Raw genomic sequence first — 24,650 nt, 5'->3', positions numbered from 1 at the left:
GTAATTTGAAAAGGTCACTTATCAAAATCTAGATTTTTTTATCTTAAACTTATGTTTGACACATGGTATATTCTAAAATTTGACAAATGATACCTTTCATATTTTAACATAACCTATTTCAAAGAGTTAAATATAAAACTAAAATATATAACTAATATATAACATATTTTAGATTTTGATATTCCACATTTTTTAAACATAAATGATCAAATTGATTCTATTTAAGAAATATTAAAACTCAAATAAAAAAAATATGTAAAAGTTAAATATAAAATTAAATTTCTAATTATTTTTTTTATCATAAATTCAATAGTTTCATAAAACTTTTAGGTTGAGCAAGTCAACATAAATGTATTTAAATGGCCACGTGAAAATTTAAGCACCCCACCTACTCCTGTCTTATGTGTTTAATCAGTGATACATCCACGTATACATAGGCCACATGCAAAGTATACGATTTGATTGGTCTTATCAAGCAAAACCAAAAACGTCTCCGAGAACAAAGCGTGCGCATCATTTCATGTATCCTTAAAATTCAATTTTTGTATATCAAAACTAGTCTATTCAAGTTCGATTAAGACACAGTATTAGTGGAATATTTAATCGTGATTTAACTGATGTTAAATAAAGTAATAATAATTATAAAATATATAAAATAACCTTTGAGAAATATATATATATATATTCTAGTAATAATAAAACTAAAACTAACATTTCTTTAAACAAATGGAAATAATATTGTGTCAAGTACTTGTATATTGATTTATTTGGAGCATGTCAAATTTAGTCCGTAAGGTTTTCTAATACAACTTGACATTATAACAAAAAGTTTCTTACATTTTCTCTTAATTTTAACAACATATCAAATTTGTTGATTACAAATAAATCATGTTACAAGTAAAGAGAACTTAAAATAAGTTAACTCAACCTATCATTAATTAAAAATAAGTTAATTGAACTTTAAAATAACATACAAACTCTAGAAAAAAGAGCAAGAGTTTTGAATAGAGTCTGAAAAGCTTTTTGCAATAAGTTCTCGACGTTGTTTTCGAAAATTTTTAGAAACACAACAAAGAAGAGCAAAAATGAAAAATACGTTTTTATACCGATTTATTTTAACTAAATTAAGTTTAGTTTTCCTTTAAGCACTCTCTTAAGGGTTTCATTATCTTTGAAAAGATACATTGAATTTTATCACTCATTGTTTAGAATGAGTATAACCACTCTTGGTATAAGATAGTCCAATTGATTATAAACGTTTAACTCTCCCTTAGTTAAACAGCTAAGTATTTTAAATCACTTTTGATTATCTTAAAACAACAGTGTTTTTAAAAATAAGTAAAGATTGAAAAGCTCTTAGTGAAGATTTAGATCAATACAAAGTTTATCTAGAAAACTTGTCAAAAAAAATTTCTTTTTCAAAGAGGCAGATGACACAAGAGTAAGAGAATATTGGTAACATAAGAATATCTGCAATTATGATTTTTGTTTTCCTCTCTTCATGTGGTCTTCTTTATATAGAAAACTTTAAGAAAGATTTGTTACTTAGAAGTATTGACTTTGATGTAGGTGTGTAGCCTTTTGTACGAGTATAAATGTTGTGTTGCTTTTACAGAGGCAGATTGAACAGACATAAAGCATTGAGGAAACATTTTCAGAATGTCTTTATATCTCTTAACATTCTTTTGAATCAGCGCATAACTTTTTAATAAAGTATTTATTCTTTATAGATCTACATATATAAAGAGAAATGCTACGACAGACAAAAGAATACATTTAGATTTAAAACGTTAGACATTTATTATATCGCTTAACATGATGGGTGTACTATAATATTTATGTTGGTCTGTTTATCAAGTTGTTTAAAGTAGTCTATATTGTTTGCATTTAGGATATTGTCTAGACATAGATATCGTTTAATGCGTTATCCTAGACAGTAATTTTGATAGACAATATTTCGTTAGACACTTTGGTTAAATTTCAAAATAAAAATTATTAGACAATCTTGTCTTAACAATTAGTTCACTCATTACTAGTTGATTATATACTGATAGTTTTATGAAATTGAATTAGGTTTAAAGTCTTAATAAAATTGTCAAAGGATTGAACAACTCACTTTTAAGAGTTCTACCATACACATCAAATTTGGAAATTTAACAGCGTTTCACCACAATTTATTCACTTTTGAGAAATGGATACACCACTAATTCTAATGTATACATGGAAAAAGGCACAATGCAAAAGGTACCCAGGTTGAGATTATGATTTTATTCCAATAATTAAGTGCGTTGGAAACACATTGAAGATGCAAAAATCTACTTATTTGTAGTTTCCTTGAGATGTATCAAGTGTTCCCTAATTTTGAACCTAATTAAGCAGGCACTAAAACAAACTCAGACACATAAATGTGTTGAGAGAGCCATGTGAGTCTCAACTCAAGGAATCACTTGAGGAATTTTGGCCAGTGAAGCTTTAACCTTGTCCTCTGAGAATGAGAGGTCAACCATGTTACCTTGCAAATACTTTTCATAAGCTGGCAGGTCAAAATGGCCATGTCCACACATTGCTGTCAAAATAACCTTGGCCTCCCCGCTCTCTCTACAACGAATAGCTTCCCTAATGGTTGCAGCTATGGCATGAGTTGGTTCAGGAGCTGGTATCAACCCTTCAGACCTAGCAAACTGTATAGCACCTGTAACCAAAAAGACAACACTTTCATCCTATATGATCTTAATTTTGCTAAGTACGAATTTTGGATTCTCTACTGAGATTTTTTGTACTGACCTCTTTTGTGTCTTTAAAATATACTGAGGTACATTGATTTTGATGTTTTAAGATGTATTAAAAATCCTTTTAACATGCCAAAGTAGCGTATTTTGATCTAACAACACAAAAAAACTCAGCAGAGAAACTTGAGTCACTAAGCAAGTTATTATTGTGCCAAGTGAGATGAGAATGAGAATTACCTTGAAAACATTCTGTTTGTGGAATTGAAATTGCTTCCATTAAACCCAAGTCATAAATATGTGAGATCAATGGTGCCATACCATGGTAACGCAAACCTCCTAAAAATGATAAAAAATGTTAATACAAGGATATACACTAACAAATGTAATGGTAAAAAGACATCATCACATCCAGAAAAGAAAACCTATGTTGATTTTCTCCTTGGAAGTTTGTTAATACCATTAGTCCTTGAATTTATCAACTTTCTGACAAATTAATCCTTCTGTCATGAAGTTGAACCAAGTTGGGAACTAAATTTGTCTTAAAAGTTCATAGATTCATGCATTAAATTCTCATGAAGTTGACAAATTCATTCAAGGACCATATCTTAAAGGGCCAAATCAACACAAGCTACCACACTTCCAAAATTAAATTCTAGAACGGAAAACCCTATCAGCATAACATATTATTACCAGCATGAATTGGATCTGGAACAAAGTCGTGTCCAAGTGTGTGCATTTTCATCAATGGAGTCATTCCTGCTGTATCACCATAATCATATGCATACACCCCTTTTGTTAAGGAAGGACATGCTGAAGGTTCAACTGCTCTAATAACAGGATTGATTTTCTTATTGAGCTTCTCTCTAAGGAATGGAAAACTTAGCCCTGCAAAGTTGGAGCCACCACCAGTACATCCTATAATGACATCAGGGGTTTCACCAATAGCTTCCATTTGTTTGATGCACTCTTCTCCTATAACACTCTGGTGAAGCAAAACATGGTTGAGTACACTCCCCAAACAGTACTTGGTATCAGCACTTTTAGCAGCAACTTCCACAGCTTCCGATATGGCTATTCCTAAACTCCCTGGGCTTGATGGATCCTCTCGAAGCATTCTCTGACCAGCCTCAGTGATCATAGATGGAGATGGATGTACTTTTGCACCCCATGTTGCATCATCAACCTCCGATAAGGTTTTGAATCATAGGAAGCGCGCACTTGCCACACCTATATTTATAAACCACTCAACTAAACAACACAGTCTCATAATCTAAGCTACAATAACTCATGTGCACAATTCCATTATTTCCTTCAGAATCATTCAATTATTGCTAACTTTGTTGGCCTTGGACAAAAGTATTGAAGATAAACAAAAGATCAGAACAAGGGTCAAACAAGAAACGACCATTGATGATTGTTTTTGGAGTGCACAACTAATTTGGTGCAGTTTCAATTACATTTTTCTTGTTAGTTCTAAACAAAGATGCATGCATGATAACACAGTTACACCAACACTACCAGGAAATTAGTAACATTTGATTGAGAAAAACCATTAGTTCAGTTAGTTGAGTTCTCAGTGCATCCAACTCATACCTCACATCCAAGGCCAAATATGCTGCAAGCAAAGGCCAATGCACTTCCCCACTGTCCAGCACCAGTTTCTGTCACAACATTCTTGACACCTTCTTGTAAATTATACCAGGCTTGTGGCACAGCAGAGTTCGGTTTGTGTGATCCCGCTGGGCTTACTCCTTCGTACTTGTAGTAAATCCTAGCAGGCGTATCAAGAAGCTTTTCCAGCCTCTTGGCTCTAAATTCATCAGAGCAGATAATCCTCAGACAATTTCTCCAAGAGAAGTGCTAGAAACATACTATTTAAAACTCGATAGATAATAAAGTTAAATATGTTTTTAGTCTTAAACTTAAACACAAAATTAGAATTCATCCATTTTCCAAACATTGATACATTTTGGTCTCGAAATTTGATATATTTTGATCTAAAACATTAAAAATAAATGGATATATTCCTTCTAATATATTGATGTTAACTTTTTTTTTACATGTTATATAGTATTCTAGACATTTGAGTCGTTTACACGGTCATTCGAGCGCAAATATCAACATAAAACACCATATAACACTGGAAAAAAAAGTTAATGCCATTGACTTAAAAAGACTATATCTATTTAAAATTTGAGATTAAAATGTATCAAAGATATAAAGTTTGAGGATTAAAATGTATCAAAATCGGTCGATTTTAAATTTTGTGTATAAGGAACTAAAAAAAATTAACCACGATCCACAAAATTTTTGTGATTTTCAATAAATTTTAGACAATAATAGCATTTCAAATAGCTCCAAGGAAAAGCGATAGATAATCAAACCTAATGAGAGGGGTTGGGCGCCAAAGCTTGTAAACATCGAGAACTTCATCCGGTATGTCTATGAATCTGTCACTGGTTATCTCTTGTCTGATTAACTCATCAGGAAAAAGGGGTGACAAGTCATCTAGTTTGATTGGTTCAAAAGTCTGAGGATGCAACGGTGGAGGTGGCTTTATTGGAAGATCGGCAATTACATTGTACCATTGGCGGGGAATTCCGATAGATTTATCACCATCACCCAAAGTTGCTCTCACAGTGCAGCCACTTGAAACTCTCTTAGGGTGCATTGGCCTTACACTCAAAGCAAATCTCTGAGACCATTGCTTTCCAACTGAAGTTGACAAAAACAAGAACAAGTCATGAGCAATCCCAATTTGATTATATATACCATTTCACAATCAAATATGTAAATCTGAGTCTGACAGTGTATTGTGTCTGCACTATTTTAACAATAAAATATACAGTTGTTTGTCTTCGAATTGGATTTTTTCCACCTATAATAGAAAAATATCAGTTGGGTTCCCCAAATTTTTCATCGTATAAGACCCCATAAGCACAAAAAGCCTGAAAATTCGTGGAATGAGATTTGAGTTTAACTGGTTGTAGAAAAGTAATATACTTATCATAGAAAGCAAGAAGGAAAGTACCTTTAGAGTGGAAGCAGGGTGAAGGAGTGGAAGGTGGATTAACAGGGAAAACACAGTGAGACATCATCATCATCATCATCTATTTTTTTCTCTTCAGAACATGGAAAGCTAGTTACTCAATGTTGCAGAAGTAGAACTTTTACTCTAGCGTTATATAGTACTCTCACTGTAGCATAAGATCAAAAAAACACAAACCAAAAGTTGTCGGTTTTAGAATTTGAAAACGACGACTTGCCTCGTCCAGTAGTGCCGACACGTTGACAGCGATTTTGGAAATGACTTGACTTAAATTGTGCAAACCAAAAATTTTGTTGCCTTTGTGTAAAGATATTTTTTTCCTTTTTCATTTTCATGTTTTAACTATTTTCTTAAAATCCACCATTTTCATAATTACAATATTAAATGTTTTTCTTTTATTGAAATGGTATACTTTATCTGAATTTTTTTATAGAAATAAATGAATCAATTTATTTTTGCTTAATTATATAATTTATTTTTAATAATATTTTATGTAACATTCCATTTATTAGCATAATACAATTAAAATAAAATTTTATTTTATGACAATGTTGAGAGACATATTATTCAAACTATATTGTGTAACAGTAGAGTTATTGTAACGTGTCTAATCATAGATGAAAGATAAAATAATAATGCAATAAAATAAATTTATAATTTTAAAGAGGGAGATAAGGAACAAAATATGAAAAAGGTTAGACCTCCTTTGTTACTCTTCTTTCAAGCCATGTTATCAACCAAAACCCCATTTCTCAATCTTTTTTTCAATTTCTTTCTCCACTTTCATCCATTTCAAAATTGATAGCACCTTGAATAACTAAAGTCTTAAGATCATTTTGGATCGATTCTATTTCAAAATAAAGTAATTTTATTTTATATCTTTTTTCTTTGAAATATTTTTTTTCTTGTATGTAGATTTTTCTTTTGCACGTAACTTTCTTACACTCTAAGCAAATCTTTATATATGTATAATCATAAAATCATACTCTTACCGTTGATGAAATTTTTAGTGTATAGATAAAACAAACTTTCCTTTTAAGTTGTATAAAGAAAAACAAACAATGTTTTTAATTAGAAATGCTAACTATTGAAAATGGGAGATTGCGAGAAAGTTCAATTGAATGAAATTTTGAAGTTTTTAGGCATTGTATTATGTTTTATGTTGAAACCGACTTTTGGATATTGGAATTTTGTAGCGTGAAGAAAGGCTTAAATTGTTAGCCTATAGGATTTCACTGAAGAATGAATATAAATCATGTTTTATGAGCCTTGAGTAATGGATCAATGTAAAGTAGAAAATGGTAATGAGAGGATGGGCTGTGACTAGATTTTTTTGTTTCTAAACTGCATTAGAATTGAGTTTATACGATGAAATTATATCTATAAATTTTAAATATGTATTAGAATAATAAACTTTTATGTGTTTTTACTTGTTAAGCATATTTATAAGGATTTTCAACGAAATTATTGATGGATGTAATTTGGTATGTAATATTTGGCATGTGGAAATGCATTTAAATGGATGTTGTCATTTAAATGCATCCCTGTCTTATTTCACATTCTCTTTGATTTATTTTATTGCCTCTCTTCAAGATTCAAATCTAGAAGCAATCATATTTTTTCTTGTACAAGAGCATATCATCTGGCATTTATAATAAGGTTCTAGTTTGAATATTCTCTTTTATATTATTTTTATTTCATATTAAAAAAAACATAAAACATTTCTTGAATGTTTGTGGTATATGATTTTGTTTAAATTATGCATTTCTACATTTGATTTATGGAAATGATCTATTTTTATGTGTTTTTCTACATTTTGTAGTCATAATTAACTATTTAAATTGATCTTGCATAAGTTTTCGTGTTGAAGGCAATCTGTTTAGTTTTCTTTGTTTGTGTGTTGAATTTCAAATTGAAAGAAAAAAAAAAGAAAAAAAAGAAAGAATAGGGAATTTAAGTCCAAAGGAAACAAATATGTCCTAAAAGGAAAAAAAGAGTAAGGATCCAAGAGTGAAAAAATGTAGAGTTCAACACACAATTATTATGTTGCATTATTGCTTATAATTGTTAATTTATTGAATTATATTCGGTTTTTTAAGAGTCTCAGTGTAGTCTAGTTTAACTTTTTGTGGTAGTCGTATTATTTTTTATTTTTATTGTTTTATGTGTCTCTTAAATTTTTTTGAAGTTTTGTTTAGATTGTGCTTTTCTACATTTAATTTATGGAAATTATCTATTTGTATGTGTTTTTCTATTAATTGTAGTCATAATTAACTATCTAAATTATGGAAATTATATTCATTGTTTTAGAGTCTCAGCATTGTCTCATTTAACTTTTTGTGGTAGTCCTATTATTTTCTATTTTTATTGTTTTATATGTCTCTTAAAATTTTTTGAAGTTTTGTTTAGAGATTTGTATTTTCTTTGACCTCTTGAGTCAATATTTAGATCTCGTAATGTTTTTCATATTGATTTGTCATTATTGGAGTTCTGTGCCAAACATTAAAGGGAATTTGAGTGAAAAGATGTAAGAAAATACTTTAAAAAGAGAGTTTATAAGGATGATATACAACTAAAATTTATGTAAAACACTTAGAAGAGTTGTTATATATATATATATATGTATGTATGTATGTATATATATATATACATACATACATATATATATATATATATATATATATATATTATTACTAATATTTTCTTGCAGGACACGACTTCTTTCCAAAATAGTGATCCTCAGTCACCTAAGACTGTGACAATTATGGTAGTACTTGAGAAGCTTAACTTACAAATGACTCAAATGCAAAAACACACTCAACAGTAGTTTGAAAGACTCCAAAAGTCTAGCGCAAATGTGAGTGTGAGATTGGAGGGAGTGGAGAGAAGGAGAAGAAAACATGATGATTCATAATGATGAAAAGGAGCATGTTTTTAGACCAAGGAGGAGCCAAAAGGAGGAGTTTGGGAACCACATGCTTGGGATGGATAATGATGAAGAGGAGCATGGTTTTAGACCGGCGAGACCAAAGATGAGAGGAGTTTGAGAACAACACACCTAGAAGAGATAATATGTGGAGGAAAATTATAATCTCTAAATTTAATGGAGCTATTGACCCGAAAGCCTACGTGACATGGAAATGAAGCTTAACCAAATCTTCACCTCTTATGATTATGAGGATGATGATAAGGTTCTTATGACATCCTTAAAGTTTGAAGGCTATGGTATGAATTGGTGGAATACAATTACCATAGACATAACTTGAAGGAGAAGGTTGTTAATCTCTACATGGTAGCAATTAAAGGTAGTTATAAGGAAAGATTTATTTCTCCTTATTATTAAAAGAAGATCTTCAACAAATTATAAAGACTTACACAAGAAAATAAGAGTGTTGAAGAGTATGCCCAAGAAATGGAGGTCACCTTGATGAAAACTGATGTAGAAGAAACACCTATAGTTACAATGGCTAGATTCTTGAATGGATTAAATAGGGAGATTCAAGATGTGGTGGAAATACACCATTATGAGACTTTGGAGGATTTGTTTCACCAAACTACCAAAGTAGAACAATAACTCAAGAGAAGAAGCTCTCATAGGAAGTCTTTCACCTCATGAAGGGATAAGGAGAAATCTAAGAAGGAGGGAGCTACTTCATTTAATGAAAAAGAGTCTTTAAGCGATAAAGCAACTTTTCAATCTAATAATGATGATTCTTCACATTTTAGTTAAAAAAAATGGTTTAAATGTTTGGGTAGAGGACATATAAAAGCTAAATGTCCCAATAGGAGAACTATAATTTTGTTGGAGAATGGGTAGTACATTAGTGATCATTCCATTGGGGAATCATCTAGTAGTGACGAGGAGGATATGGAGTATGAAATACCACCTCTGATGGAGATCTTTTTATGGTTAGAAGGTTGTTGGGTAGTATGAATAAGGAGGAGGATGAGATTCAAGGAAGGAATATTTTCCATTCTAGATGTATGGTTATGGGAAATGTGTGTGCTCTCGTCATTGATGAAGGAAGCTTTACAAATGTAGTCAGTAAACAAATAATGGAGAAGATTGGTTTAGTGACATCTATACACCATAGTCCTTATGCTTTGCAATTGTTGAGTGAGGATTGAGAATTAGTGGTGGATAAGGAGGTGAACATTGCTTGCTCTATAGGTAAATATGTCGATTAGGTAGTATGTGATGTAGTACCTATTCAGGCGAGTCACTTGTTGTTGGGAAGGCCTTGGCAATATGATAAAAAGATAACTCATGATGGTCTAACTAATAATATTATTTATTGTTTAAAGAGAAAAAGGTGTCCCTAACACTTTTATCTCTTAGCACGGTTTGTGAGGATCAAATTAAGATGAAGTGAAATAAAAAGTAAGAGAGAAAATTCTAGAAAGAGGCAAGAAGAAGGAAAGTAAAAAAAATAAAGAATGGTAAAAGCCTTTTTTTAAGAGAAAAAGAGGTAAGTAAGCATTGGTTAAAGAAGAAACCTTATAACCTCTCATCCTTATACAAACTAAAGTGGTAAATCGAACTCGTTAAATGTTTTGTAAATAAAAATTTGAAAACTTATGAGAAATGAATATCTCATGTGAAATTTTCTTATAGTAGGGTAGTTCATTCTATTACTTGTATGTCTCCATTTGAGGTAGTCTATAGTTTTAACCCTCTAACTCCCATAGATTTGTTGCCTTTGCCTACTATTGATTCTATGACTAACGAAGATGGTTTTGCCAAAACTATTTTTGTTAGGAACTCACATAAGGAAGAGAAGACATAAATTGAAAAGAAGATAGAAAAACTGACTTCTAAGACTAACCAAAGGGAAGAAGAAGACAAAATTTAACCGTGAAGATTAGATGTAAGAAGAAGAGGTTTCCTTCCAAAAGTAAATCTAAGCTCTGCCTAGAGGAGATTACCACCGGACCCATGCTGAATGCTAAGGCTAGATTATACATTCATCAACTAAATATCATATGAATGTTGTTTATAAAATTCAATATTTAATTATTTTCTGAACCTTCAATTTATAAATTGTCATAATACATGCACATGTATTACAAGTATGACATAAGTGCAAACAAAAACACTTTGTGGAGTTAACATTAAAATAAAACTTAGATAGAGTTTTCTAAATACTTTTTATCTGAACATGATCCATATAAAACATAAAACTTGAATTCTAATCCTAGAAAAAGTAACAAAAGTACTTGTTTATTAGATCCTTACTCCCACTTGCATTTAACGTTGTGTATGTGCCTAAAGTCATATCTCAACACTAACTTCCCTTCTAGTGTCCTCAAACAAAAACTTTCCACTAACACATAGCATGCAAACCTTAGCCACTCACTCTGGTTTCTTGCCTCTTCCCTCACTCTCACCATCTTCTCTCTTCCATGACCATGGGCCCATCCTCCACCCTCCTGCACCCATCTCATGTGCTCAACAATTGCTGAACTCAAACCCACATTAGCCTTTCTCCTGTTGTATGGATCATATGCCCTAAACCAAAAGAAACCATCAGCATCACTGCTTCCATTCCTTGTAGCTTTAATGCCAGACACCATAACCATCTCTCTCTCCACACTCACATTCACAGCCACAACACCATCACCCCCTTCACTCTCTTCACTCCCACAAGAGTATACCTCTTCCCACCTTTGCTCAAGAGTCATGCTATAATACATGCACTTCTTCATCTGCTGTCTCATTCTTGTCCCATCTCTCACAAAAATGAATGGACAGTACCATTTTCCTACTGTCACAGGAGGTGAACGTTTTCTTGAGATGGGGAAGTTCAAATCTGGTAGCTGTTCCCTTAGCGAAGCATCAACTCCTAGAGCTTCACTCAGTCTGCATGACCTATATGAGCCTGAGATTTCCATTCTCCACCCTTTTTTCCTTAGGAATGAGGGGGGAATTCCATCAGGAGTTATGGACCTACCAAAGAAACCATCACTCTGGTGGCTGTGAATCTTGAAAATTTGGTACAAGTCCTTCAGATTGAAAGGCTTTGGCCTTTCATCATTCAACATGTCAGTGAAGCAACATGTCACAATGTCCCCCTCTCTTGAGCACTTGTATGCTTTCCTACAAAATCACACAATAGTTCCAACTTTGTCACTGTCAATGTTTTCACTGTACAACGGCACATGTTATCTAAGACATCAAACGTTCACTGCCCTCGGATAAATTTTACATAAACCAGCATTCTGGTTGCATCCAAGTTTGACAAAAAGGCCGAATAAGTTCAAACGAAACTCATTCATAGTCAAATACTCAAATTGCACGAGAAAAACCATCGTTTTTAATTTGGCTTTTTATCTCTTTTCTTGTTCATAATGTGAGAAAGATCATATATTTCCAAAACCACGCCTCATTACTCCTCTAAGAAGAATTAAGTGACCTTAATATTACAATTCTGACTTCAGCCTGACTAATTGTAAAACTGGTATAAATAATGAAGCAATTGTTTTGATTGCATCTTAAACTCAATTCAAAATTAGTTTAGCTGTCCAAATATATATATACACTGAATGATACTAAATTGTTAGTGTATACTGAGTATATAGAGAGAACGAAATCATAATGCAGTGATGTATACATGGTAACATACCCTTTATGTCTGCCTTTGGCTTTGATGACATAGTAGCGGTTGGAAGATAGAGGGTGATCAGGCACAGGTAGAAACCAGACCTTGGTGTTTGAAGTTTGCTGATACTCTGATGCATGAGTGATAGAGAAGATTTTGTCCTGAGGGAAAGGTAGCTTCTTCACCTTCTTATGCCTGCACAGACGCCAACAACACGTGTCTTCTGCTTCTGCTTCTTCATCTGTGATCACAAGATAACCTGAATATGGACCATCTGGTGGTGGTATTGAAAGAGTACTTGGAGATCTTCTATACATAGACAAAGGCCTAGTCACATACATCTTTCTTTTTTCTCACCTTTTCTCTCTATCCAACACTCACGACTCAACCAATGGAGAATTTATCACCATTTATCAGTTTCAGTTCCTTATGAGTGAAGATATGGAAATGAAAAACCACATTAAAGTTCAACAATGGATAACGTATCAATCATTAATTAAAGTTCATGTCAAATTTTCATATACCACATTAAGCCAGAAACAATTTGGCACCTCTATATATACTTCTATAATATTTCTGCTACTATACGTTTTGAATGGTAAAGATCAAAGACAATTAAAGTGGAAAAAACAAAGAATGCTGCTTTTACTTTCATTTATTGTCCACCTTTCTTTTCTTTTTCTTTTCACAAGATCAACCAATGTTGTTTTTTCACCAAAATGTTATTATCAATACCAATGTTTGCATTATTGTTGTGGAGTTCTACATTTATAATGAATTTGGAATGTATAGTGACAGTAGCATCACTAAGATTACAATAAAGAAAAAGGTAGTGGCACTGTATTTAGCGAAGCTTCAAGAAATTAGTGGACTGTGACGACTACTAGTGGTTCTTATCTTAACTTTCCAAATCAGCTTTTCCCTACTTTAATAATATCATGCATTAGGATGAAACATATAAGAATCCTATGTCATCTTATGTTTGTACAAAACATTTGCTATATTTTACGAAATCATCTACAGTGCAAGAAGCTACAATAGCCTTTGGTAGTGTTTTCTAAAGTTGCAGGAAACAACGCTGCAATATTTTTTAAAAGTAACTGCTCTCTACACTTTCACACCCATTTTATTATATGCTAATACTTTTTACAAAAATAAAGTATGAGTTGTGTTTTATTTGCGTAAGTAGAAATTATATTGTGATTGGTTTGTAAAAGATGATTTTTGGTATAACCATCTTTATTTTCAATTGAGTTCATAATTATTTTATATGTCATTATCAGATAAGTGTTATGACTTGGAAGATTCGGATTTGAAATATGTGTCATGATGAGGCTATTTCTTAACCTCATAAACTACTCTTGGTTGAATTAAAAAGCATTGAATTAGTTGAAATACATAAATTGCTATTTCCCTTGACTCAGCATTTGTCTCTTTGGATCCCTTGAAGTAAAAAGCTTAATCAACCAACTTAGCTTAAATAACTTGATTAAACACTTGTATATAAGTGGTTTAGTGATTGTTGTATAACATGCTTCTATAATTGAAGAGAAAATGAAAATAAATTATAAGTTGTTTCTATTACTATTACAAGTAATTGAAATTATGAAAAAATTTATCGAAGTAAGCTAAAAAAATTAATGAAAAATCGTGTCCCTTTCATAATTTTACTAAAAAATGTATACAAGTCTAAAATTATAGGCTAAAATGAGTTATATATTTCAAACCTCGTTTTTATTTTAAGTATTTAATCATTTTTTTCTTTAAATTGAGCACCTAATTAATTAAATAATTTTGTTTAGGCAAATATGTATTTATATTTCTTCTGATTTAGTTTCCTCGAATATTTATAATTTTCTTTTGATTCTTATTGAATATTATTATTTTTATCATAATAAATGTACCATATGGACCGGACGGTCCGAGAGCAACGAATACGGACCGGACGGTCTGAGAGCAATGCTAACACCAATTTAACGGCCGACATTTTTTCAATCTTTTTTACTCTTCTGATAGCATTGACGGACGGCTGAAATAAACACTCACTACACGCTACTCACTACACGCTGTGCGACTCGACCATTCATCCTTCCACTCGGATGAGTAATGACGGTATACCGTACGGACGGTTTGCGCAAGGCCGACTGGTCGGTAAACTGGGTCATTAAGACTAGGATCAAGGTAAATGGTGATTAGAGCCATTGGGCTGGAATTGGGTCGTGATTAACTTTTTACTAATCCCAAACCCATGGCGAAAACTATAAATACAGGTCAGAGGTAAGTGGTAGATAGGTTGCATTTACTGCACAATCATTGTTATTTTATTGAATCGCCACACGGTTCCTGTACTGACTTTGACATCGGAGAATTTTTTATAGGTTCCCCAGACGAAAGAGTGAACAACAGAGTTTGGAATGAGATCGGACGACTAGAAGACAAATTGTGAAAGAGTTTTGTGACTGAGCCCCAATAAACGAAACAATAACTAATATATTTTGTATCAATTATCTATTATAATATAATAGACTTAAAAGATTATCTGAAGTGAGACAATCTAACATAAAAGTGAGGAGTAGAACTTTCATCACGTGTAATATTAGAATAACTTAAAACAGAATGATTAATTTATTATGTATCTAATTTGAAGTAAAAAAAAATTTTGGTACTGATAACAGACAATGAAATCTTATTTAAGCCTAAACTATAAATAAATTCTTCTAATATGTATTATTTCCAATTTGCCCCTCATAATACACTCTGGTCCTTTGTTTCACCTAATAATACGTTAGGTCAGAATTTGTTACAAACCTCAATAAAACACTATTGAATTGGACTGCTTCTTCCGCACCTCTATACACTTTTTTCCTGCACCCCATAAAAAAATAATTTTGTTTTTTTCTATATAATTCAGAAATAAAAAAACTTTCTAATTATATAATTTAAAGTTAAAAATAATTTTTCAATTATACAATTTAGAAGTTAAAACAAATTATACAATTTAAAAATTATTTTTAACTTATAAATTACATAATTGAAAAGTTTTTTGATTTCATTGTACAGTAAAAGTCAAATGACTTCTAGATTATGCAATTTGGAAACTATGTATTATTTTAAGTCTTCAAGTTATTTTTAACTTGTGAATCGTGCAATGTAAAAAGCTCCGAATTGTACAATCCACAAGACATTGTTTACTTTCGGATTACAAAATCCAGAAAGGAAAAATGAGAAGTTTATTTAGAGAGGGGTGCATGAAGAAATGTATAGAAGTGCAAAAAGAAGTTGTCGAGACGTTTTGCACATTTTTTCCTGGATTGGGTTTGTTCCTGATATATGACTATGCTAAATTTCTAAGTGGGCTTTTTCTTTCTGAATCTCCATTATTACTAACTACATTCTAAAGGTATTATATATGTTCTAGAAAACTTGTTCCAATGAAGATTTCCAGAACCAGTAATTCAAAAGTTACCTTTATGAAAAGTAAAATGGCTATTTTCATAAATTATGGAGATGTAAAACAATTTCTTTCAACGATCAAGCACAAGCAAGGAAATGTTAATGTAGTTATCGATACTTTGTCTATAAGATACACCTTGCTTGTAACTTTGGAATCAAAACTTTTGGACTTTGATGACATAAAGTATAAAGTAGTTCTATAACATCTCTTTAATTTCTCTTTTGAAAACAAATATATTTGTATCCTTAGTCACTTTGGTATAAATAAAATTTTAAATATTCTGAAATAACATTTTTATCAGTCACATCTTTCAATTGTGAAAAATGTAATATTTACAACAAAGCCAAGTCTATAATTTTAGTGTCAGTCTCCCTGCACCTCACGGTATTCTTCCTGCACCTCCAAAATATATTTTAATTCCAATGATACCTTTCACAGAGAAACCGCATTTCGAAATGCGGCAAGTCCCTCCTGCACCTCCAATACCATTCACAGAGAAACCGCAGTTTGATCTGCGAAAAGCACAAACCCACCACCGCATTTCGATCTGCGGCTGCTGAGACAAACCGCACTTCGAAGTGCGTTAGATTTTTAGGGTTTAGTTTTTTAATTTTTTTATTAGGTTAGTATATATTTATTTTATTAGGTTTTATTTTTATTAGGTTAGTATAATAAATTTAATTTTTTATGTTAGTTGTTAAATAAAATGTTTTGTTTTAATATATTTTGAATTATTTTATTTGTTTGTTAAATTTTGTTGAATTTGTTATTTTTCAACATATTATTATTTTCTTAATATATTATTTATTATGTATTTAATTTTATTTAAGTTTTTTAATTTTTTATGAAATTGAAATAATTATTAAATTGTTTATTGAATTAAATAATAATTATTATATGTAATGTTAAATATTATTTTGGATTTAAATTAATTAAAACGCACTTCGAAGTGCGGTTAGGAAACAATAATTAAAATAGGAAACACACTTCGAAGTGCGGTTAGGAAACAATTAAATAGATAGGAAACGCACTTCGAAGTGCGGTTAGGAAAAAATTAATTAAATAGATAGGAACGCACTTCGAAGTGCGGTTAGGAAACAATTAATTAAATAGATAGGAAACGCACTTCGAAGTGCGGTTAGGAAAAAATTAATTAAATAAGAAACGCACTTCGAAGTGCGGTTAGGAAAAAATTAATTAAAACGCACTTCGAAATGCGGTATTAATTTTTGACTTTTTGTTAATGAAGGGTAAAACAGTAAAATTGGGGGTGCAGGATGAAAGCAGTGAGGTGTAGGAAGAATCACTCATAATTTTATCACACAGTTTATATACACCTAAATATATATATAATCCCTTTACGTATATCTAAATAATCAATTTATTGAATAAATGTAAACATTAATTCATTTATGCAAATATAGTACGTTTATAAGTTTAACTTTTTCCTTAACATTTTTAGAAATCCAATAAAGTCATAGGTAAACTTTTTCAAATATAAATTTTTATTTTAACAACATTTTCCTTTAACAACCGTTCCTAAAATAATATAAGTAAGAATATTATTAGTAAAAATTAAATCACTTTACCTGAATTTCAAAACTGATGAATATATTAATCTTCTTGTCCCAATGTTTTCTCAATACTAAAATCGAACTTCACGATAATAATAAGATTTTTCTCTATACTTAAAAAAGAATACATATTATAAAAGAATACAACTTAAAAAAAATAAACATAAAACTCAGATCTTGGATAATGACGTAATATACATTTTTTGAATATTTTTTAGAAGTACACTTTATTTGTCATTGTCTAATTTGATTGTTTTTCTAAAGATAATAATATATATAGTATACAGATTTCAATAAGTTTCTTTATTAAATATTTAATAAAGAATTCATTATCTTAAGTTTTTATGTTTTATACGGTAAAATTAGGAATTTTTGTTTCTAGTTAAAGAAAGGTACATTTAAAAATAATCACTTTTAATAAGAACAACTATTAAAGTTTAATTTTCTTAGAGGGTTATATTATTTTACATATTGTTGCAAGTGATTTAACTTCTTAAAAAAATATTATTTTAAAATTAAAACAATAAAAGTTAAATTGCATAATGATTATATTTTGAAAGGTTAAATATGTAATGAATAAATATAACAATAAAACATTAATTAGCAAAATAAATTAATGACTTTAGTAGTGACAAAATAAGGAAAAGGGGAAGTGTAAAGAGAAATTTTAAATAAGGACAAAACTTGTGAAAACCAAATATTGTAATGAAGTTTGCAAAGAAAAGAGACAAATATAATTGATTTTTCCCTAAAAAATTTAGTGTTATGAAAATTGTAAATTTCTGTCCCCAGATGATGGACACATACAGTTTATGTGTTTTGTTTAAAATTTTCATTTTTTATAAATTAGTCATAAAATATATTTTCATTTTAGTTTCTTAAATTTTCAGAAATTAATTCTTAAAAAAAGTGGTGGCCCATTTCAGACAGTTATTTTTTCAGGATTGATTTTCAAAAAACAACTTAAAAACTAGAAGATAATTAGGTGACTAATTTTTGCATTTCTTTTTGAAGGATAAGAAAAACAACTGTGTGAGAGACTAAAAAATACGTTTAATATTTAGAAATATTTCTTGTAAAAAAAAAGAATTTGACAGAACGAAATTTTTGCAAAAGATCAAATTGTTATTAAAACATGATTATTTATTTAAATTAAAAACATGTCTTCCATTTTATGAAACAAGGAAGTTCATCCCAATCACCTTTTTTGCCTTTGCTGTGGATTCTTTCTCTGTTCTCAGATCTCACTCACTTCCTTCACCAGAGCCATAGTTCTTGACACCGTGGTTCGTCTCGCCGAGGTTCCTTCTTCTTCTGCTTCAAGCCTCTTCACAGATTTTTAATTTCACCTTTTTTTCATATTAATCTATACTATCTATACAAACTCTGTTCATTTTTCTCCATACCCATAATCGCTCCTGCCCCTTGCTCTCACCTTGGGGTTTAAAGCTTGATGTTTTTCCCTCTCTTGCTTACTGGGTCGTTTTAATTTGCACGCCACTCCGAATTTCATTTCCCTTTTTCAATATGGATTTTGAATCTACGGTTTTTGTTTTGGCGTACATTTGCATTGGTGATAGCGTTTATAATCATTATTAAATGGAATTTCCTGTTCCAATTTCTAGTTACAGAATTTGTTGAAATGGGGTTTTCTACCTTCATGCTTAGTACACTCATTCTTTCAAACTTTTTTATTATTGATAGTGATTTGTTAATTGTTGTCTTTTATGGTATTATGGTGTGGCAATCTATTTATGAAATGGATCTCTCGTTGCATATCGGAATGACGTGTTTTCGTGAGAAGAGGGTTTGCTTAGTCGTGTATTGGGTTATCTTGGTGTTGATTTTATGTTCACATTATAGTTTTTTCTGATTGGTTGTTTTCTTTTTGTGGTGGCAGTGAGAATGTACAATAATATTGGATCCCAACCTGGGGTACCTCAGCCTCAAGCGAGTTTGCCACCAAATCCTTTCGGAAGTGCGTTTAATGTTGCTGGTTCAGGGCTCATTCGAGGCGGATTGGGTGCTTATGGAGGGAAGATATTAGGATCAAGCTCAGAGTATGTCCAAAGCAATGTAAGACCAAATAACATTGTTGAATTTTCGCCCAATGATACATGAGACTTGAAGTTGTTGTTCTAAATCTTTATGCGTGATTGTTTTATTCTTCATAGCTCATAGTGTAAAAGTACCATTTAGGGTCTAAATTGATATCCAAAGATAAATTGAATGATTGTGTTCATGTCCATATTTATGAAGGCCTATATTTATTTCGTAAATCTTTGGAAGACCTACATGTCTTTTGTATATTCTGAGGTAGTTGTTAATTTTATGTGGTCATTGAAGTTCAAGTTGTTTTGTTTACCCCTATCTTTGTTTGGCTTAAAATGCGTCTCATAATTAAAAAAGTGACGTAACCTCTTAAAAGAAATTCAATCCCTTTTTTCTAAGCTGTTTGTATACATTCTTAGCAATACTGATCTATCCATCCTCAGAAGCTATTGTGCACGTCTTTGGACTTTAGTGTTTGTGGTTTTCTATTTGAAGAAAATTGAAATGATCCATGGTGTATTTTAAAATCTAGTTTATAGATGGTATGGCACTTACCTCTGCTCATGACTGTATATCAATCAATTTAGGCTTGACTGATTATAGAGGGGATACCACTAATGTAGCTGAAAAATGTCATTAAATAGCTCGGTGGACCTTGATTTACAATCTATATGTGCCTCGAGTATGGATAGTCTCTCAATGTTAATACAAGATTTTCATCTTTAAATTAATATTTCAACATTGAATAACAGATAAGTCGGTATTTCTCTGACCCCCAATACTACTTCCAAGTGAATGACCATTATGTTAAGAACAAATTGAAGGTGGTTTTGTTACCATTCCTGCACAGGGTAAGCATTAATGTTTTCATTTTCTGCATTTCTCCTTAAATTTTCATTTGGTTCTCTTATTTTATCTTCATGCTGCTTATTTCTTCTTTTCTGGCTCAGGGTCATTGGACTAGAATAACTGAGCCAGTCGGGGGTAGGCTCTCTTATAAGCCCCCAATTTATGACATAAATGCACCAGACCTATATATTCCATTAATGGCATTTGGTACTTATGTCATTCTAGCTGGCCTCTCGTTGGGTCTTCATGGAAAGTAATTACTCCCCTTGTTCCTCTACCTTAATCCAATAATATAGTAATGACATGTGTGTTGTCCAACTTGTTCTTCTCAAACTTAGTTAGAAATTTTGCTCCCCACTTTCCTGTTCATACATGCACTGTCAAATTACCATGGATAAAATGTTGTCAACTATATCCTATTGCCATACAATGAGAGTATGAACTTTTTTTTTTGAAAAATGTTTTTATGTTGTATTTCTAACTGGAAAGTTGTAAGAACTTTATCATAAGCCGATGAACTTTTGAGCTTCTTAGATGTTACAAAGATTGCTAACTATATTATCTTTGTTATTTTTCTTTGATCCCCTCCTCCGGTTTGAAATGGACCGTGGCTTATTAAGATGCTGTAACTGTATACAGGTTTAGTCCAGAAGCTTTGAACTTGTTATTTATCAAGGGATTGCTTGGTTGGTTTATGCAAACTGCACTACTTAAGGTGACACTACTTTCATTGGGCAGTGGGGAAGCTCCCCTTCTGGACATTATAGCATATGCTGGGTATACTTTCACTGGCATATGTTTAGCTGTTCTTGGCAGAATAATATTGGGCTACTCCTACTACTTTCTGATGCCATGGACCTGTTTATGCATGGGAGTCTTCTTGGTGAAAACAATGAAGAGAGTTCTTTTTGCTGAGGTCAGGAGTTATGACTCAAGCAGACACCACTATCTCTTGCTCTTTATTGCCTTGGTTCAGTTCCCATTGTTCACATGGCTTGGCAATATTACTGTCAATTGGCTTTTATAGGGTGATAGTTTTTACACTGTACTAGAAGCAATTCTTAGTGAAAGTTTTTGGTTGTTGATGTTGGAGCATTGTAATATATGAACGTTTTATTTTTCCATTGTTTCTACCTGTTGGTAAGTTTTCAGAAATGCATACAGGCCTTACTCACGTTCTTATTTTTCTCGATTCATGGGAATTGAGACTATTCTTTTATAAAATTATGTATACCACTGAAAACAATGTGAAGCTGGAATTATGTAGTTTTGTATCCGTGTACTGTATTTACTTCTAAGTTGGTATGTCTCACGTTATAAGATATTTTTATTTTTGGCCTGCCCATCTTTTTGTTCCGCCATTGTTAAACGCGGGACTTCATTTTTGCTCTTTAGCTCTAAAACTCATTAGGAATGGATCCAAAGATTTGAGTTCTTACAAAGATAAAGTAGGGCCTGGAAAGTGAGTCACTCCTTACAAAAGCAAGTATAGTTTCATACCACTTGCAACTGCTCCTGTTGGGTGGGGGAACTATTTTATTATTTATTTCTGTGCCCATTGTTGCAGTCAGGGTCATAACGGATCACGATCCATCTTTGTAAAAACAAAAGCAAATGGAGTTTGCAACCAGAAAAAACATTTAGAATAAAAGAAAATTGTTTGCAAAACTTAATTTTAGATTCATAAGTCCATTACGCACACAGGGAAGATATTAACATCTGATTACGTCTGTTTTAAGATGGTTGCCTTTGATTAATGTTGTGTTTGTTTGGGTGAAATATTGTTTATAAATATTGACCAAAGACATATTTGAAGGTGAGATTATAATCATATATATTGAAAGTGAGAGAAGATGAGATTTTGTGGGATAAAATAATTTTTGAATATCTTCTCAACTACACTCATTGAGAGTATTATTTATGAAAATACATTATTATCCTCAGTTTTGTTTGTTTATGCGCATGTTTATTTACTCTTTCAATCATGTACAAATTTCCACATAGCTATAAGTCTCATAACGAGATTCCCAGCTTGACTTGAGTGGATGCACAATTTTGTTTGAATCTTTTTAACCAGATTGTGTTCAACAAGCCGCTAAATATGAAAAAGTTAGTTGGTATACATGGTTGGTGAGTATATAAATTTCTAGACTAGGAGAAGCTAAGTTCATTTTCTTTCGTTGTGGTGGAAAAAGTTGTGTTCTAAGTTGTTTCAGGTGAGTTATCTCTGTGTGTGGTTCATGGGTTCATAGTTCTGTGTTCACTGATAAGAGGTGTGTTGTCTAGCTGTGAAATATGATGCCAAGCTGTATTGCGAAGTTGTCAATATTCTATCACTCACAGTTGCCATGGTGGTGAAAATGAAGATGAACCATACTCGTGGTTGAAGATGAAGGAGAGGGAACCAATTCCCCTTTAGGTGGAATCGATTCCACTATGCAACAAGACACAAAAATGAAATTGATTACAACCAAGCTCGTAACAGATTCCAACAAGGTGTAGTTGATTTTAGCCATAGAGTAACAAATTCCATCACATAATCGATTCCAGAAACTTGGAATCGATTTCGTGAGGTGTTGTAACCCATTTCAGGAGGCTGTAATCGTTCCCATGGTGTTCTAACCCATTCCAATACTTCTTTTTTATGTTGATGGAGATCCATGGTGGAAGGGTAAGCTGGAGCTGACACTCGTGCACATTGTGAAATTGGGTTCGTGTGGTGGTGCTGACCTCGTGATGGAACATATGGTTCTTAACTAGTGGAGGTGGTGGAGGTTACTTGGTGGTTTTAGAGGTGAAGTTGTTTTTCATTTGGTTTTGTTTGATATGTGGTGGTCTTTGTAGGTGTTTGAGTTGTTGTGGTGGTTTGTGATAGTGTTGCTTCATTTGCATTACTTTTGCTTGTGATTGTGTTTGGAGGTGGTGGATATTGTGTGTGAAGGTGCTGGCTCTTGGTGCAATAGTGGTGGTAATTGTATGCACTAATGAGAGATTTGTGTTGGTAAGGTGGCAAGGTACCTACACTTGTTGGCTTAACATTTGTTGTTATTATTTTGCCAAACTTATGAGCATGTTTTGTTTATGGTAGTAGATTTCAAACTCAGTTCGTGGGCCTTTAATGACCTAGTTAACTCCTCCACAGGAGAGTTGACAAATCCTTTGTCTCTTCAATAGTGACCATGATACTTTCAAAATCATCCGTTAGATTTTTCAAGATCTTTTTCGCAATCCGGTTAGGAGGCACCTCGTCTCCATTCATTTCGAGTTGGTTGGCCATCTTATAAACTTAACAACTCCTTCCTTTTCATCCATCTCCATATGTTCAAATTCTCTTCTGAGAGCTTGTACTCGGACCTGCTTCACGCGATTATCTCCTTTGTATGCCACCTTCAGAATTTTCCATGCTTCTTTTGCTGACTTTGCACTAGCTATTTTCTCGAATCTTGATTCATCCATTGCATTATATAGAAAGTACGAAGTCGATTTATCTTTCACCCGTGTCTTTTTTAGTGTAGCAGTCTGGTACATTGTCTAATGCTCATCATCCGCGGGTTCATTGTACTCGTCCTTCACTATGTGCCATATATCTTGGGATCCAAGAAGAACCTTCATCTGCAAAGAGCAATTGTCGTAATTGATCTTTTCCGACAATTGTGACACACTCATTCCATTGACTTCCTTTGTCATTCTCACAAAAAAACTCAAACACACACTTTTTCCCTCATGATGTTTGACTTTCCTCTCTCTCTCTCTTTTCTCTCTCGTTACTCAGAGCATAAAGCTTTGATACTACTTTGTTAAAAAAACATGATCCACACAAATAATTGGACCTTTCAATTCACTATTATTTTTTTCATTGAACCTTACAATCTTTAAATATATGCAAATAAGGTCTTGGACCAAATACAAATAATAAAAACTGACAATAAAATAATAATTAACTTAAAATAAAATCTACTTAATCTATTGTTTTATTATATCAATAAAATAAAATAATACTATTCTTAAATAATGGAAAATCAAAATTATGTATCCTTATTTTATTTCTATTAAAATCAAACTAAATATTATTAAACCCAATCTAATAAAATAAGATTTAACTAAAATTATTAATAAATCTTTAAAATTTAAGTTTATTTGAACATATGATATATATGGCCTACAAGCTTTGATGATGATCCTGATTCCTGCAATGGCTGCTTGGCGTATCTCTTTGATGAAGATCTCAGAAACCAATCTCTACCTGCTACTTTATTTTGTATGCACTTTTAATTATTATATTTTATGTAATTTAATTATATTATTTTGTTTTTAGAACTTATTGATACATATTGATATATTTTT

At 31.8% G+C, this 24,650-nt stretch overlaps 3 protein-coding genes across 4 annotated transcripts; 1 reads left to right on the top strand and 2 right to left on the bottom strand.

Annotated features, from left to right (window-relative positions):
- Positions 1-2,236: 2,236 nt before the first annotated feature.
- On the bottom strand, positions 2,237-5,912 carry LOC124839581 (uncharacterized). The gene is given in 7 exon segments (XM_088098205.1): positions 2,237-2,692; positions 2,967-3,065; positions 3,420-3,902; positions 3,905-3,956; positions 4,323-4,539; positions 5,114-5,444; positions 5,761-5,912. Coding segments are annotated over 7 exon segments (1,518 nt in total). The 5' UTR covers positions 5,840-5,912; the 3' UTR covers positions 2,237-2,435.
- A 4,948-nt stretch (positions 5,913-10,860) lies between these two features.
- On the bottom strand, positions 10,861-12,908 carry LOC148192728 (uncharacterized). The gene is made up of 2 exons (XM_088098342.1): positions 12,402-12,908; positions 10,861-11,875 (listed from the first exon to the last, which is right to left on the bottom strand). Exons 1-2 carry the CDS (start codon positions 12,716-12,718, stop codon positions 11,011-11,013), a joined length of 1,182 nt encoding a protein of 393 aa, XP_087954468.1. The 5' UTR covers positions 12,719-12,908; the 3' UTR covers positions 10,861-11,010.
- Positions 12,909-18,579: 5,671 nt separating this feature from the next.
- On the top strand, positions 18,580-21,582 carry LOC148192727 (uncharacterized). 2 transcript variants are annotated; one of them, XM_088098215.1, is made up of 5 exons: positions 18,580-18,706; positions 19,306-19,481; positions 20,210-20,308; positions 20,408-20,559; positions 20,946-21,582. In XM_088098215.1, the coding sequence occupies exons 2-5, from the start codon at positions 19,311-19,313 to the stop codon at positions 21,331-21,333; spliced, it is 810 nt and encodes a 269-aa protein (XP_087954341.1). In that variant the 5' UTR covers positions 18,580-18,706; positions 19,306-19,310; the 3' UTR covers positions 21,334-21,582. The 2 variants fall into 2 exon arrangements, with proteins under 2 accessions (XP_087954341.1, XP_087954342.1); XM_088098216.1 differs by having other exon boundaries at positions 18,582-18,691.
- The last annotated feature ends 3,068 nt before the right edge of the window (positions 21,583-24,650 follow it).

The sequence above is a fragment of the Vigna umbellata genome, chromosome 9 (genome assembly GCF_029865625.1).
Source record: "Vigna umbellata cultivar VRB3 chromosome 9, Vumbellata_1.0, whole genome shotgun sequence".
Classification (NCBI taxonomy): Eukaryota; Viridiplantae; Streptophyta; class Magnoliopsida; order Fabales; family Fabaceae; genus Vigna; species Vigna umbellata.
The sequence above is the reverse complement of the archived record's forward strand: the minus strand, read 5'-3'. Positions and strand labels throughout refer to the sequence as shown.

Excerpts from the sequence above, each read along its gene's own strand:
- LOC148192728 (XM_088098342.1), bottom strand. The coding sequence starts at position 12,718 with ATGTATGTGACTAGGCCTTTGTCTATGTATAGAAGATCTCCAAGTACT. Across the intron at positions 11,876-12,401 it reads GCCAAAGGCAGACATAAAGG|GAAAGCATACAAGTGCTCAA; the intron begins GTATGTTACCAT and ends GTGATTTTGTAG.
- LOC148192727 (XM_088098215.1), top strand. The coding sequence starts at position 19,311 with ATGTACAATAATATTGGATCCCAACCTGGGGTACCTCAGCCTCAAGCG. Across the intron at positions 19,482-20,209 it reads CAGAGTATGTCCAAAGCAAT|ATAAGTCGGTATTTCTCTGA; the intron begins GTAAGACCAAAT and ends ATTGAATAACAG. Across the intron at positions 20,309-20,407 it reads TGTTACCATTCCTGCACAGG|GGTCATTGGACTAGAATAAC; the intron begins GTAAGCATTAAT and ends TTTCTGGCTCAG.